This window comes from Staurois parvus, unplaced genomic scaffold (assembly GCF_062004578.1).
Source record: "Staurois parvus isolate SC_StPar_1 unplaced genomic scaffold, SC_StPar_1.0 ptg000550l, whole genome shotgun sequence".
In the NCBI taxonomy this organism is placed as follows: domain Eukaryota; kingdom Metazoa; phylum Chordata; class Amphibia; order Anura; family Ranidae; genus Staurois; species Staurois parvus.
This window is the reverse complement of record NW_028318346.1, coordinates 79,524-97,278: the sequence shown is the minus strand read 5'-3', so window position 1 is coordinate 97,278 and position 17,755 is coordinate 79,524. Positions and strand designations below refer to the sequence as shown.

Sequence of the window (17,755 nt, the reverse complement as noted above, 5' to 3'; positions counted from 1 at the left end):
CACTTGCAAAGTGAACAGTCTATTTGCCTTATTAGTAAATCCACCCCATTATGTTGCCGAGTTGAGGATGGAGGGTTAGTGGTATGTCTGGGAATGATACCTCCTGGGCACTACATTGCTAAATCTAGAATGAAAACAGTATATTTTAAAATACAATATGCTGCTGATTCAAGGGGTGGAGGCTTTGTGCCATTTCCAGGGACTCTGTGATGCTAAACTAGGAATGGGGGACATTGGTTTGTTGGGACACTGCTAAATAATGGATGGGTGACATTTCCTGGTACAATGTGCTGCCAGGGGTGGAGGCACTGGTCAATTTCTAGGGACGTTGTTGTGCTGGGCATGACAAGTAGTAGTTTTCACAAAGGGGTTCCTGAACCAATATAGATATTTTACAGGTAGTATCCCAGGGCAATAGGGGATCGTGGGGCCCCTGTGTCTTTGCCCAAATTCAAAAAAGCCTATGAAAAAGGTACCAGGAGCACCTCATGGGGCCCCCTACTGATTCCGGGCCCTCGGGCAGTGCCGAGTTTCCAAATGGTCAGTCCGCCCCTGGGTAGTATTCACTGAGGCAGGGATGAGAGTACAAGACACTTCCAGGGCTGCTGTGGTGTAAGTGGGAAAATGTAGAAGAGAGGAAAAATGACGTGCAAAATTTAGAATATAAATGAACCATCTGGTCAAAATTAAGGTGGTTCTTAAGGGTGCAGTTATACAATAGACCAGGAATATTGTCTACATACAGTATAGTGAAAAGCAGAGCAAGTAGTTTGAAGAACATTTCTGTTTAGTTTCCATGCAGTATCAGTATCAGCAGGGAAGCTATCCAGGGTTATTAAATTGATGCATATAGCCCCTTAATTCAAAGAAATCTTATACTGTATAGGCAAAGATTATCAATAATTAGCCAAGTCAATTCCAATAATAAAGGAGGATGTCATCTCTTCCAAGTAATATTTTTTTGGCACAGCAAAAGAGTATATGTACAGTATTCATGTCTTCATGTTAGCAACGATTGGATGAACTTCTAGGATGCCAGATTGGCACACCTTTAGGTTATAAATTTCGGCAAGAGCCACACTCCCTAAAAGGCAGCTGGAGACCTCCCTCCCAAAATCTCAGACAACATTAAATGAAAGTATCATTAACATTAAATAGTGATCAAATTCATGCATAAAAAAGTAATAACCCAATGCATAAATGTAAGTTTAACAAGTATCGATAAAATGCACATGCCATAAGTAGTCTAGAAAGTCCCAAATTCCAAAAACAAAAAAGTCCCCTTAAATGCTAATAAATGAATTTCTTTCTTCCTCGAAAAACGTTCCAAATTTATTTTATTTATTTCAGGTTCTTATATAGCGCCGTCAATTTACGCAGCGCTTTACATATATAGTGTACATTCACATCAGTCCCTAAACCTCAAGGGGTGTACAATCTAAGGTCCCTAACTCACATTCATACATACACATACTAGGGCCAATTTAGACAGGAGCCAATTAACCTATCAGCATGTCTTTGAAGTGTGGGAGGAAACCGGAGTACCCGGAGGAAACCCACGCAGGCACAAGGAGAACATGCAAACTCCAGGCATGTGGTGCCATGGTTGGGATTCGAACTAACGACCCTAGTACTGCCAGGCGGAAGTGCTAACCATTTAGCCACTGTGTTCCAAATGTATCTGTCCTCACCCAAACAGTGTCAAGATGCAGGCTTACCAAATATCAATGAGCCCCTTATTAAAGAGCATTTATAAAAAGCTTAGCCAGTATACTCTGGCATCAATGGCATCCCTCCATCCAATTCGCAGGACCATCACCAAACATCGAAAAATATCATCTCATACCTTTGATCATTAAATGTACTCATGTGTATAAAAAGCACTGCGCATTTAGAAATCACCAAAGCTGGCAAAACAGTGGTCAGCTAAGGTAGATGATGATGTCAATGGGAGGCTCAGCCCTACACGTTTCATCGTAAAAGTTGATTTCTAAATGCGCAATGCTTTTGGGTGACGGCTGGTACATTTGGCACCTCTTTGAGAAAGAAAGAAATTTATTTGTTCTTTTTTTGCACTTTAATTATTTTGGCATGTTTGCATTATGAACAATTTTTTCAACTTACATATATGTTTTGGCTTATGAAATTTGTATGCATGAGTTTGATCACTAATAAATGATGTGTTTCTGAATTAGTTTATTACTGTATTTTTTTTTTACAAAACAGTTTACAGTTATTTTGGCATTTGGGCGGATATCTCCTCTTTTGTGTTTGCAGTGTTGTTTTATTTTTCATTCTTTTGAGATTTGGACACATTTGCCCGGTTTCCTTATTTTTGCTGTTATAATTTTCTTGGTATATCTTTCAGGCTCACTGACAAGGAGGCTGATCTACTATAGAATTTGAAAATGTTGATGCAATACATTGGGGTTGATTTACTAAAACTGGAGAGTGCAAAATCTGGTGCAGCTGTGCATAGAAACCAATCAGCTTCCAGGATTTATTGTCAAAGCTTCATTGAACAAGCTGAAGTTAGAAGCTGATTGGCTACCATGCACATCTGCACCAGATTTTGCACTCTCCAGTTTTAGTAAATAAACCCCATCCTGTCAATATTCACTTCAATTTACTAATCATGTGTAGATAAATAAGAAAACAGGGATTTCCATTTCACGATTGGAAAGTTGAAGTGAACCTTCACACGTTTTATTGTGTGAACATTCTCAGAACTTTTAGTAAAGCAGCCTCAGTCTTAGCTATTGCACCATAGATCATTCTAGTTGCATAAAATCACCCAAAATACCAGGTAAGAGCTTAGGTGAGTATTGTCCTTTTTCTTCAATTGTGTGCATCATGGCCATCAGGAAAGAATTAATTGTGGAGGAGTCTCACGGATCTTAATATCATAGATGTTTAAGCTCAAGGCATCAGCATTCTGGCAGTCATTTCAACTAATGCAGCTTCACAGCAGTTCTACCACTTCTTGGCACACATGCAGGCTGGATAAGGATTCATTTTGGATCTCTGATTCACAAGATCTTACAGATGGGCTGGTTAGTCAAGTATACTTTTCTATAGCCTGAAATGCAAATCTGATACTAGAAAAAAATCTCTTACCAATTTGTGCAAGAATCCATTCTGGACTTCTCTGGAAGCCCTTCACAACCATTTGCTGGTCCCTCTCACCAGGATCTGGAAGACTCTCTTGTTGATGTTTTTCATTCTTGTCCTATAAACTATTAAAGAATCTATAATAAATGTATTTGATGTTTGAATAGTTTTAATCTGCTTCTGAGGTAGGTCTTGTCTATCAATTTGGAGGTTCTATCAAATCTTCTTTTTATCCCATCGAGAAGTATTTGGGGTATTTCTAAAATTATTCTTTTAAAATGACTTTATTAATGGCTATTACAGCAGCCAAAAGAGTGTGTGAACTACAAGCATTTTCTGCCCAAGAACCCTTTCTATGCCTCTTTCTGGATGGAGTGGTCCTTTGTCAAATGATGCAGTTTTTCCCAAAAGCGGCTTTATTTCACATCAAATCTCTGGTTCATCATCTGGGCTTCTGCATGCTTTGGTTGCCAACCATGGACCCAGGTTTGACCCATGTCACTTATTCTATCACAACATTAGAAAGGCTTGTTGTCTGTTATACGGTGAAGAAAGGCATTCAAGGACTACTGCATATTGGATGGTAAAACCTTTTCACAAGGCTTAGAAGATTAAAGGTTTTCTAGTTTCTGAAGAGACTCAAGCATGTTTCACTAGAGGAATGACCACCTCCTGGACAGGTTTTTCCAAGATATCTCCAAAAACAGTTTGCGAGGCAGCTAACCTTGTCTTCCTTCCATCATCACTCAACCTGATTTCTGGATGAAGCATCATTCAGCAGTCCTTTGTTTATGTTCCTCAAAAATATCTTTCCCCTAGATCACTTCCCTTCTTTATGTTTTGTGTTGGTTAAATCCCATCAAATGCAGCTATATGTACCAAAAAAATTGTATACTCACCATCCATAAATCTCTTTTTCTGGTGCATGGCAGCATGCTGTATACTTACCCCTACATCTCGATAACACCAAAACAGCAATTGCCTTAAGAGGATATTCATTTATAGCCAACCAGAGAATGCATGTTAGTTTTAGGGATTAGATAGAATATTTGTGATCATGTTATCTTTTAAAGCTCCAGTAAATAGGATTTTCAGTCCCTGAAACACATTGGCTATTGGTGAAAAATATTGAAGAAACAAGATATCTCTTGTTTGCTTCTCATTTAAGAGTGGTAACACTTGAAGTTTCACTCATAACAGTTTTTTGTTTTTAATTAACTTTTGCTTTGCCTGTCTATGCAAGGCAAAGCAACAAGTTAGGAGGGTGAGGGTCAAGGGAAAGAAAGGCACCAACAGCAATAAAACCTCAAAAAAGGTTTCACATTTCCCAGTCTACTAAAACAGCATTTTTGCAGTTTCTGTCCCATTTGATACATTTATCATGACATCCTGTGGCATTGACATACAAAGAGAGGGGAGATCTCTAAAGCAGACCAAAGTTCTAACCCTTTCTCTTATTTAAGACAAGTGGAGCTGGGCTTTACATTTCATGCTGATTGTAAAAGCAAAGAGCTGCCTTGGGGTGGGTGACCTAACAATTTTTGCAGCAGACAATCAGAAATTCAAGTAATATAAATAAACTTTAAAGTTTAGTAAACAGGCACCTTCTCCACTCTCCATAAATATGTACCTTTATTCTTTACTTTTCTAAGAGACATATTACTTGCTTTCCTTATGCTGCATCTTAAAGGCCAATTGGTCATCAATCCACTCAAAATGCACACAATGCTTTCTGAGGTATGGTCAGCCACTGATAAAATGGCAACCTAGGGCAGTGGTACTGAACCATGAACCTTATGTTAACCATGTGAACAACACAGCTATATGGGGCTCAATCCTAGTTACAGGCAGTCCCTGAGTTACGAACTACTCCTACTTACAAACGAAGCGAGAAACAAGAAGCGAGAGGAAATCTACGAGCACAAACAACAAAAAAGCTTTACAGGGGTGTTAACCCTTACCTATGCTATCCAAATAAACTTGGCTGGAGCTACACTTAAAAAATGTATCTATTCCAACTTACATACAAATTCAACTTGAGAACAAACCTACAGACCCTATCAAGTTCAAACCCAGGGGACTGCCTGTATGTTAAAATTAGATAGGAGGACTTCACCAAGAATGGACTTTAATCGCTGGCATCAGTAGGTACAGCATATTGAAGATGATCGTCTTGCTGAGATTGTTGTATCTCCTACAGACCCTTCTGTTGGCCTTACCACAGTCCTTTCTTCAAATAGTAAAAGCAGAATTCCTGAACTTCATATGGGGCTGTAGGACTAGGCAACTATCATACCGCCTCCTGGCTTTACAAAAGGAGAGTGTAGGTATAGGTTTCCCTGACCCTTTTCAATACTGTTATGTAGTACACCTTACAAGGTACCTAGATTCCTGAACTTCATATGGGGCTGTAGGACTAGGCAACTATCATACCGCCTCCTGGCTTTACAAAAGGAGAGTGTAGGTATAGGTTTCCCTGACCCTTTTCAATACTGTTATGTAGTACACCTTACAAGGTACCTAGATTCCTGAACTTCATATGGGGCTGTAGGACTAGGCAACTATCATACCGCCTCCTTACCCTCTGCTATTAAATTCCTTACTCTGCTATACACTGGCTACAACAACCTGCTTAACATCTCCTTCTTTAGCTCCCACATCTATGTCACCTCCCTCCAGAACTCACAGATAACTGGTTTAAGGTATTCCTTCTAACTAACCAAATCAGGCTCTGTCACTTTGTCCACTGGTACAGAATAGAAGAGATAGGTGATATAATTCCCCACCTAGACTACTGGCAGGCAATCAACTTAGACACTACCTGATCACACAGTATCACAGAGTACTGTGGGCAACTGAAACTTCTTTTGAGAAGTACTGTCTAGATCACAGGTGTCAAACTGGCGGCCCTCCAGTTTTTGTCAAACTACAAGTCCCATGAGGCATTGCAAGACTTACAGTTACAAGCATGACTCCCAAAGGCAGAGGCATGATGGGACTTGTAGTTTCGCAACAGCTGGAGGGCCGCCAGTTTGACACCCCTGGTCTAAACCCTTTTCCGCTAGGACATGCCCTTTCAGTGTCCCATTCCTTACTGACCAAGCTGCTGGAGGGTTATACACTACTTTTCTTACAAAAGTGGAAGCAGGACTTGCTGTGCTGGAAAACCTAATAAATCTCATAAAATAAAATGAAAACTAGATAGGGAGACAGCCTATTTGGAATATGGCTGTTGGTCACCAAGGTCCTTAAAATGTATCTAAAATTTAGACAAAAAAAAGCCAGCATTTTTTTTTTTAGTTTTTTTGTAGCAAGAAGTTAGAACCCATGTCAGTCTATATTGCCCTCTGTGTTTCCATGGTGAACTTTGTCACTGGGACTTCAAATTAAGGGAAATCGAAAATTTTGAGTTGTCATCAAAACAGGAATAAAGGAGAAATCTTCTAACAGGGACACTTGTTTAGATGACAACTATCTAACAGGACATTTTCCTCACTTTGGAAAGTTCTCTCTTTACGTCTTATGTCATGTCTTCACAACAGGTCATAAGAAATCTCCTTAATGGGACAAGGCAGAAAAAAAAGTAGATTTACTGTTCACAGCTCCAATCCTCCATATTACAGATATACACATGTGTATACTCCAGATAATTAAATTCACACAAAGCATGTTCTTTGTCATTTAATTACAGCCTCAGTATGAGAAAAGAGGCCCGAAGGCCCCAGCAGGTAAAATGAACATGGAGAGCTTCTGAAAATGATGTTTAAAACTATATAAAAATATCAGGTGCAAGTTGTTCATTTATTACATTTAGATATACATTCTAAAGATGACTGTGTTGCCCTTGTGGAACTACGATTATGTACAAACACACACGTATATACACACACATACATATGTACAATATATATACAGGCACATGCATATATATACACACATATGTGTGAGTATATGTAAAGATTAATACACAAAATAATATATCCAGATACATAAACATGCATCTAGATATATGTATATACAAATGCAGAAATTTACAATACAGTTTCTTCTTGATGGCAGTTTTTGCTGTTTCTGAACATAAAAGTGAAAACAACTCATAAAGGGGGCATGCCACGATCCAAGTATGAATATATTCATTACTACTCAATTTTTACATATTTTTCTGCAGTCGATTTCCTCTACAGTCATTCATACCCCCCTGAGAAGTAACATAATGTGGCTCTTGTCTGGCCCCACTTTAGGGAGTTGTTAAATAGTAGAAATCCAATGCCATGTCCAATGTCATCACTCCAAACAGCCCTTGGAAGGACACTCTAGAAAAACAAACTTGGATAAAGCCAGATTATTCTGAATTAACTGAACTACAGGAAAATAACAATCCAGTTATATTTTATAAGAAAAAAAAAAATATTCAATGCATTTTATAATACAGCTAAAATTTCAATGAACCTTATCTAGCAAAAGTGTAAAAATAAGCAGCGCTGTTCCCAACACTCCAGTTGTTGAACGGTTGAAAATGGCAGCTGGGATTGAATAGACTGCTATGGAGGAACAAACAGTCAGATCTTGTGTAGTCACTGTTTTATTTAGCATAATCCCAGGAAGGGGGGGGGGGGGGAAGAAAAAAAAAAAGTTGTCTTCTTTGTTAAATTACCACACTATTCTACTGATGTAACCTTAGCTGATGAGAGCATTTTTTAAGTGAATACATACAGGGTTAGAAAAAATAATGAAAACACTATATGATTTGCAGGTGTGCAAGTGATGACGTTTCGCATAGAAAGCAGAAGTGATGTAACATTTTTTTGCTTCCTCTGAGATGAGACACCTAGCTAACAGGTGGGAAGCCTCACTTTCCTCATTCACTGCGTGCGCTGCTAGTAATACAGAGACATGCTTTAAAGAGGGCAAGTTGTTGATGACCCTGAGCAAGAAAACAACTGCTGCAAAATTGATTGCATAGCTCAACCTCATTCTTCAGGGGAATGAGATTGAGCTCTGCAGTCACTTTTGCAGCAGTTGTTTTCTTATTCCGGGTCACAATCCTACACAATTTCCTTTTATCTCTTTCGGTTAGTTAACCATGTTGACTGTGCTTATGCTCATCAGATGGCGTTTTCCCCGGAAACTGTATATGATATGCTGTCATAACCTTTGATACTGTACCTCGTGACAGAGCAAATAAATCTGCAACTTCATTCGCAGAGGCGAAGTGGCACCAATATTTTGCCCTCTTTGAAGCACAGTAAGCTCTGACATGACTCAGTTTTACTAGCAGCGCATGCAATGAATGATGAAAGTGAGGTTTCTAAACTGTTAGCTAGGTGTCTTATTACATAGCGAAAGCAAAAAAATGTTTCATCACTTCCGCTTTCAACGAAAAACATATCGTCACTCTCACCCCTGCAAATCATGTAGGGTTTCCATTTTTTTGTTTATACTAGATAGCTTTTAAAATTCAATGTTAAAGCTGTCCACAAGGAGACAGAAACATATACTGTACATTTATACAGTTGTGTTCAAAATAATAGCAGTCAGACATCACTAACCTGATCAATCACTGTTTTTGGTAGAAATGATATTTCTACATGGCAAATAATTTACTAGCAGGTGTAGTAGAGTAATAGAGATCCAACAGACCCAATAATCATGACATGCATGCTGCTGATTCTGTGTAATTGAATCACTAATTGAAAGGGGCATGTTGAAAATAATAGCAGTGTGGAGTTCTATTAGTGAGGTCATTCATTCTTTGAAAAACAGGTGGCAATTATTGCCCTTATTTAAGGAAGGAAGGCAGCAAATGTTGTACATGATGGTTACAGTGCATTTCTCTCTGAAATTCTGAGGAAAATGGGTCGTTCCAGACATTGTTCAGAAGAACAGCGTACCTTGATTAAAAAGTTGATTGGAGAGGGGAAAACATATAAAGAAGTGCAGAAAATGATAGGCTGCTCAGCTAAAATGATCGCAAATGCTTTAAAATGGCAACCAAAACCTGAAAGACGTGGAAGAAAGCGAAAAACTGCCATTCGAATGGATAGAATAATAGTCAAAATGGCAAGGACTCAGCCAACAATCAGCTCCAGGAAGATCAAAGAAGGTCTAAAGTTACCTGTGAGTACTGTTACAATTAGAAGACGCCATATGAAGCCAACCTTTCTGCAAGAAGCCCCCGCAAAGTCCCACTGTTGAAAAAAAGACGTGCTGAAGAGGTTACAATTTGCCAAAGAGCACATTGACTGGCCTAAAGAGAAATGGTGCAACATTTTGTGGACTGATGAAAGTAAGATTGTTCTTTTTGGGTCTAGTGGCCGGAGACAGTTTGTCAGACGACCCCCAAACACTGAATTCAAGCCACAGTACACTGTGAAGACAGTGAAGCATGGTTGCGCAAACATCATGATTTGGGGATGTTTCTCATACTACGGTGTTGGGCCTATTTATCGCATACCAGGGATCATGGATCAGTTTGAATACATCAGAATACTTGAAGAGGTCATGCTGCCTTATGCTGAAGAGGAAATTCCCTTGAAATGGGTGTTCCAACAAGACAATGACCCCAAACACACCAGTAAACGTGCAACACCTTGGTTCCAGACCAACAAGATTGACGTTATGGAGTGGCCAGCCCAATCCCCGGATCTTAATCCAATAGAAAACTTGTGGGGTGACATCAAAAATGCAGTTTCTGAGGCGAAACCAAGAAATAGAGAAGAACTTTGGAATGTAGTCCAATCATCCTGGGCTGGAATACCTGTTCACAGGTGCCAGAAGTTGGTTGACTCCATGCAACACAGATGTACAGTTCTCAGAAACAGTGCTTATACAACTAAATATTCATTAAGTGATTCAAAGGAAAGCAAAATCTTCAAACTTTTTCAGTTTATATAGCGAATGTTTGAGTTTGTAAAGAAGAATACAAACACTGCTATTTTTTTGAACAGTCTAATATTCACTTTTCTTCAATTTTTTTAGAGGAACAACACAAATTTGATATATTTTTCTTCATGTTGATTTGGAATATAATGTGTAGTGTTCCCAATGCATTTGTGTGTATGGAAATAAAAGCTATTAGAAGGATTTTGAGCTTTATTCACTTTTTTTCAACACACTGCTATTATTTTGAACACAACTGTATATACATTGTCATAGGTCCACACAGCCTTGTCCTTGACCTATGCTGAAGTGTCAGCACACCCTCAACAAAAACACCTTGAAGCGGTCTTCACTCTGCACCTGCTTGCTCTTCGTGCTCTCCCTCCCTCTCCCAGTATAAATACTGCTGTACAAGGAATTACAGGATGCTAATTACAGGACAAATTCAATTACCCAAGTCAGTTACTTTTAAAAATACTGCACATTTAATGATTCTTTAATGGATATGTGATTACATTCATTTGTGTCTCTTAATATATCACTGGGGTACCCGTTAAATTAAGAGATGTTCCAGATTACTGAGAGACACGCTGTTTTTTCATGTTTTCTGTTTGACCAGAAGCCTGTACTAAAATAAATATTTAGGCTGCAATTGCTGAAATTGTTTATTAAAATGTTAGCTGCCTGGGTATCTCTGGATTTTAATCTTTTTGAGCCTTATGCTGTATGGTGACCTTAGGATCAGTTACCTGAACTACACATAAAAAAGGTCAATTCACTAAAGCATTATGGATGTTGTAAGTTTAACTACTGCTTTGCTGTTTTTTGCTATCACAATTTAGGGCAAAGTGACAGTCTCTTTAAACCCTACCACCTCAACAATCAACTGTCCCATTGAAGCTGCTGTAATAATGCCTGGTGCTTATGGGTATAGGAGAGCATGTGACCTCCTCCCATCATGTAGTGCTCAGTCCTAAACACCATCAATACTGTAATCTCTGAAAACATCCAACATAGACTTCACAAAGTATTGGGATTGCAAAGCAACATAATGGCAGGGGAGTGCTGGGAAGGTATAAGTGGCCCGGAGTGGGTTTTAAAGACTGACTAAATCTTTTTAAGTTTTTGTTTACACTGCTAGCTTGTCCTGTTGATAATTGTAATATTCTGTATGTTGCCTATTAACAGAAACCAAAGTGATTCAAGGTGGAACAAAAATGCAGACTTGCGTAAAATAGAAGTTGTTCTTGGCTAAATATCTACTTTGTGGAAAGTCTACACCTTTATGTACATGTAATGAATTTTCTAAAGAGAAAATCACCATAAGGTAGTCCAATGCAGTTAATATATCTCATACAGCTTAGTGAACTGGCCCAGTTAGGTGCCACAGTGCACGTCACACAGATCTCAACTGTTTATACATTAAACCCGTCTTCCTAAATAAAGAAAAAAAAAAATAAGCAGCATCAATGCCATGTCACCCACAGACACAGGTAAAAGTGTATATTATCAGCACACTCAGTACATCTTTTGTTTTTTTTCATATTTTGGGTTGAAAAAGTGATCTTACATTTAAAGCCTGAAAACATCTAACTGCTCTCTGACTAAACCAAAATTCCACAATAATAAAAGTGAGAGAGGACTGCTCAACAATCAGACCTTAACAGGTTCAGGAAAAATTACTAGCATGGCACATTAACCAACACACCAAGTTCCATCCAAAGCAGACTTAAAAATGGACCTATCCTTAAAACCGCATTGTCTTCTCCCCTGCCAACCCTCTGCCTTACAGGGTCATTTATATAATTATTTTTGGCTCATTTATCAATACTGTAAAAAGTATTCATTTTGTCTAGTTAAGCTTTCACTGAATCTTCAGGTTTCCACAATGCCCAAATGGGAATGTTGACATTTGTCTCGCAGCCATGTGGGAAGTGTAGGGATAATGCAATTTTGCATTTATGTGACCATTCAACAGTTTACTGTTGATAGCTGCTCCATATGAAGCAAAAATTGAGCATTTCCAGTAGGGCACAATGAATACTTCAAAAGCTCATATAAACTTGAAACAAATGGATACTATTTACAAAACTTATTATTTTCACTGTCTTACAGAGTTAAATTCTTCACAAAAGTGGTCTTCCACTTTACACTCATATGAAATAGCAGAAGGGATGAAATACTTACCCTTTATCACCCTTGTAATCTCTGCACAGCAGACATATCAAAATTTAGATTAGTAGATCTTCCCTTTCAGCAGTGATCACATGGCCAACTGTAAAGGCATTCCATTGCATGACTGCCCACTGGGATTCCATAGAAGTTTTCTTTAGCCACGTAATATATTTTGTGCCTTCTGCAACAGTGCATAATATATATATATATATATATATATATATATATAACCAGGAGATATGGGGTTTAATGACAGGCCCACTTTCTAAGCACTTGTTGTTAATAGCCTTTAAATGTTTACAATATTTTACTGTATCCTACCAAGGCTTCCTTACATTGATCACACATTTAAAAGCAATATATCAAAAGCATTGTTTATGAGTCAACATGTCCACAAATTAATACAAACCTCTTCAAATTATGATATGCATAAAAGATTCACAAAAATTGTGCAGGAAGGGACGATAGCATATGTTAAATTAATGCAATACTTAAATGTGAAAGTGCTATTTCTGTGGTAGTATTTTCTTTTTGTAGTTTGATTTTCTTTTTTTTTTTTTTTTCCACTTAAAGTCTAACAGTAACAGCGATTCATCAGTGCATGAAACTGTGACAATCCCCTCCCCTGGGGCAAAAGTAGTTACTTTACCAAAAAAGAAAAAAAAAAAAAAGAAAAAAAAAAAAAAGAGAAAAAAATGAGAATCTCTGGTTTGGACAATTCTACTTTACAAGCTCACAAGTTCTTCCAAAACGATTTCCATTAAAACAGCATGCTGGTAAAAGCAAAGTGGACGAGATGCTGTCATGCTGGCAGAATGACATTGGCAACAGATTTCTGTCCTTTCATAAGATAAGGCAGGGAACTGTAATATTTATGCAGCAAAACAAGTCTGGAGTGAGTTCGCTTTTTCGCATAAATATTTCTGGTGACCTGCTCGGAGCGCTCGTCTTATCCGTACCGATCAGGTGGGTCTCTAGACTATGCCATGTAGATGAAAGTGTTGATATCGGACTCATCTCTTCGGATGTACTTGTGTTCTATAAGCCATTCGATTTGTTCTTTGATCATTTTTTTCTGTGGCAAGAACATGTTCTTCAAAATTTCTACTAGTTCAGTCTGGAGCTGAGCATTGGTAATTTTCTTTCTCATCTTCATGATTTGAATAATGGCCTCCTGGAAAATGAATTAGAGGTTTCAGTAAAAGGAGAGGCTGATATCAGAGAACAATTATAGACAGTTTCCTTGCTTTAAAGCTGAAGCCCAGGCAAACAGCTCAATACACATACAGTCAGGTCCATAAATATTGGGACATGGACACAATTCTAACATTTTTGGCTCTATACACCACCACAATGGATTTGAAATGAAACTAACATGATATGCTTTAACTGCAGACTGTCAGCTTTAATTTGAGGGTATTTACATCCAAATCAGGTGAATGGTGTAGGAATTACAACAGTTTGCATACGTGCCTTCCACTTGTTAAGGGACCAAAAGTAATGGGACAGAATAATAATCATAAATCAAACTTTCACTTTTTAATACTTGGTTGCAAATCCTTTGCAGTCAATTACAGCCTGAAGTCTGGAACGCATAGACATCACCAGGCGCTGGGTTTCATCCCTGGTGATGCTCTGCCAGGCCTTTACTGCAACTGTCTTCAGTTCCTGCTTGTTCTTGGGGTATTTTCCCTTCAGTTTTGTCTTCAGCAAGTGAAATGCATGCTCAATCGGATTCAGGTCAGGTGATTGACTTGGCCATTGCAGAACATTCCACTTCTTTCCCTTAAAAAACTCTTTGGTTGCTTTTGCAGTCTGCTTTGGGTCATTGTCCATCTGCACTGTGAAGTGGCGTCCAATGAGTTCTGAAGCATTTGGCTGAATATGAGCAGATAATATTGCCCGAAACACTTCAGAATTCATCCTGCTGCTTTTGTCAGCAGTCACATCATCAATAAATACAAGAGAACCAGTTCCATTGGCAGCCATACATGCCCACGCCATGACACTACCACCACCATGCTTCACTGATGAGGTGGTATGCTTAGGATCATGAGCAGTTCCTTTCCTTCTGCATACTCTTCTCTTCCCATCACTCTGGTACAAGTTGATCTTGGTCTCATCTGTCCATAGGATGTTGTTCCAGAACTGTGAAGGCTTTTTTAGATGTCGTTTGGCAAACTCTAATCTGGCCTTCCTCTTTTTGAGGCTCACCAATGGTTTCCATCTTGTGGTGAACCCTCTGTATTCACTCTGGTGAAGTCTTCTCTTGATTGTTGAGTTTGACACACATACACCTACCTCCTGGAGAGTGTTCTTGATCTGGCCAACTGTTGTGAAGGGTGTTTTCTTCACCAGGGAAAGAATTCTTCGGTCATACGCCACAGTTGTTTTCCGTGGTCTTCCGGGTCTTTTGGTGTTGCTGAGCTCACCTGTGCGTTCCTTCTTTTTAAGAATGTTCCAAACAGTTGTTTTGGCCACGCCTAATGTTTTTGCTATCTCTCTGATGGGTTTGTTTTGTTTTTTGAGCCTAATGATGGCTTGTTTCATTGATAGTGACAGCTCTTTGGATCTCATCTTGAGAGTTGACAGCAACAGATTCCAAATGCAAATAGCACACTTGAAATTAACTCTGGACCTTTTATCTGCTCATTGTAATTGGGATAATGAGGGAATAACACACACCTGGCCATGGAACAGCTGAGAAGCAAATTGTCCCATTACTTTTGGTCCCTTAACAAGTGGGAGGCACATATGCAAACTGTTGTAATTCCTACACCGTTCACCCAATTTGGATGTAAATACCCTCAAATTAAAGCTGACAGTCTGCAGTTAAAGCACATCTTGTTCGTTTCATTTCAAATCCATTGTGGTGGTGTATAGAGCCAAAAATTTTAGAATTGTGTCGATGTCCCAATATTTATGGACCTGACTGTATAAGGGAGCTGCTTTACCTGTCAAAGGATTGTATTTTTGCCCATCCAGTCCTGAGATCTATACAGCTTTCCACATTGCACAGCTTTGTCTGGCAGGACAGGAGACCTGATTTTTCTCTGCTACATATGAGTAACAATTGCAGGTCTTTTGTCTCCCCCCTGCCTGTGACTGGACAGTAAAAAGAGAAGCAGCACACGGATAAGTTCATCTGCCACTTTGCTCTCTCCATCTGTCAGCATGCTACTTGTTAGCACAAATGAACTGTAGAATAAATAATAGGCTCTTTGGGTTACTTCTTCATCTTCAGGTCTGAAGGCAGCTTGCTGTACAGTAGACTGCAAGAGGCTAATACCAGGTCAAATTCAGGTACTGCACTGCTTGCCTTTCATTATGGAATCCAGACCATTCTTCATCTGTGAGGATACCTATATCTTTATGCCATTTTGTTTCACTATTTGCCATGGCATTCATAAGGCTTGCTGAGAAAAGAGTATTATAGAGGTTTGCAATTCTGCCTGAGCTATCAGTGACTATAAAGACAAACTTTGCTGTAAACACATGCTTTTAATAGTTTTTAATGGCAGAGCTATTTAGGTCTCAAACTGTAATGGTTTTTCTGATGGAGGGAAGGAAAGCTGCTAATAGGCAAATTAACTAACCTTATAACCAAAACACCCAGAACAACAAGCTGTCTGTATTCTCTTTAACACAAATAAAAAAACAAAACAGAAGCAACTACTGCAGGTCAATGACCAGAAACAAGTATGCAGCTACTAAAGTCACAGAAAAGTCAGAATTCCAGATCTACAGACTTGTTCTGAGTCAGTGACTTAAAGTACTGAAGCCTTTGATTTAACATAACCCTCAAACTGGTGGTGTTCATTAACAGCAGGCTATGTATTTTCTCAATAGAGGTCTCCTTTAACAGACAGAAGTTAGATTGTGTCTTCTCTTCCTAATAGTTATGCTGGTTAGACAGGTCTTTTTTTCCCTTTCTCATGTCTGTTTAAGGGATGGAAATCTATATACAGTAAGGGGCCAATTTAAAATGGGGATGGTATACAGCTTTCTGCAGGACACTGCGGCACAACTTTACACTGCTCCTGCAATTTACGTTGCATTTGTAGAATGCATGCCTATGGTTTCCAAGGGAGTTCATTCTGCTTAAAGGTGCAGAGCAAAAGGATGGAGCAGGAGACAATCACGTGACTTTGACAGGTGAAATGAGCTGGCTTCTCTTCCCGACTTTTTTTCCCATTCCTTTGAATGATGCCTCATTTCATCTTGAAGCAAAATGCACATATGTAAAAGCACACTGCTGTGCTGCAGTAAGGCATACAGCAGCTTTATGAATGAAAAACAAATGCAAAACGTATCGCGCTCCACTAATTGATATGAAATATGCTCAACAAACTTATTCATAAACAATATAAAATTCAAAAAACTTTTTTCAAAAAAAATTATTTTTCAAAAAATTATATATATATATATAACATATGTGAGTCCAATTTTAGTGTGCAGTTCTTCAAAAACTGAGTGCTTATTTTAAGACACAATCCGTGCTCATTTTACATGTCTTCCTCTAGTGAAACATAAAAAAGTCCACATAAACTCTCATGCAACTGTCATGCAATCAAAGAATATAATATAGTGCCTTATCGCCTTTAAAATGTATTTATTTAAACCTATTATGATTGCATGACATCTATATTCATGGAGCAACAAGCCAAAAAGGAGTGAAGAGACCCCCTAGAGGAGAGAGGGATAACTCCATCCATCCAACTCCAGGAGGAAAGATCCATAGGAAACAGCAAAACCTTCTGTTGGAAAAAGGGAATACTCCATCCATCCATCTGGGATAGGGATACTTAAATCCATATATTTCCAAGTCCAATAAAGGGACACAAGCTTTTTATGACATGATGTAACGGTTTGGTCATATAAATCAGGTGAGCGCACACTGGTGAAGGAGCACATAAGTTAAAAAGTTTTTATGGATTTTTTTATGTTTCCCTAGAGGAAGACACGTAAAAAAAAGCATGGATTGTGTCTTAAAATAGGCACGCAGTTTTTGAAGGATTGCACACTAAAATTGGACTCACATATGTTATATATATAATTTTTTGAAAAAAAATACATTTTTGAAGGTTTTTTGAATTTTATATTGTTCATGAATAAGTTTGTTGAGCATATTTCATATGAATTAGTGAAACGCGACACGTTTTGCATTTGTTTTTGGTTATAGTGACACACAAGTATGAGTATGTGAATGGTGTAGACGACCCACTTCAATTATTTAGTATATATATTTTATGTTTGAAAACTTAATAGCACGCTATTTAAAGGGGTGTTTATATTTGAATTATTAATTTTTCACACCAAAAAATACACCATAGTAGCTCACAAGAACTAAGCTTTAGATCTAGCTTTATGAATGAAACCCTAAGGCTAGGTTCACATATGTGCGGGTGGTGCCGCTGCGGATACGCACTAAAAATCTGTGCAGCTGCACCACCCACACAGAAGAATGCGGACCTGCGGGTGAGTGCCATTAATTCTAATGGCCTGCTGCCAGCCCTGGAAATCGCAACTGCACTGGGAACCAAGGTTCCTGTGCGGTCTGCGGTTTCCAAAGAAGTGCAGGGACTTCTTC

General features: G+C 38.6%; 1 protein-coding gene across 1 annotated transcript in view; it reads right to left on the bottom strand.

Annotated features, from left to right (window-relative positions):
* Window positions 1–12,525: 12,525 nt before the first annotated feature.
* Window positions 12,526–17,755, bottom strand: part of CUL5 (cullin 5) — a 79,824-nt gene continuing 74,594 nt past the window's right edge. Inside the window, exon 19 of the mRNA XM_089691112.1 lies at window positions 12,526–13,339. Within this exon, the coding sequence (XP_089547238.1) occupies window positions 13,145–13,339 (195 nt within the window). The 3' untranslated portion in view covers window positions 12,526–13,144. The remainder of the gene's footprint in view (window positions 13,340–17,755) is intronic.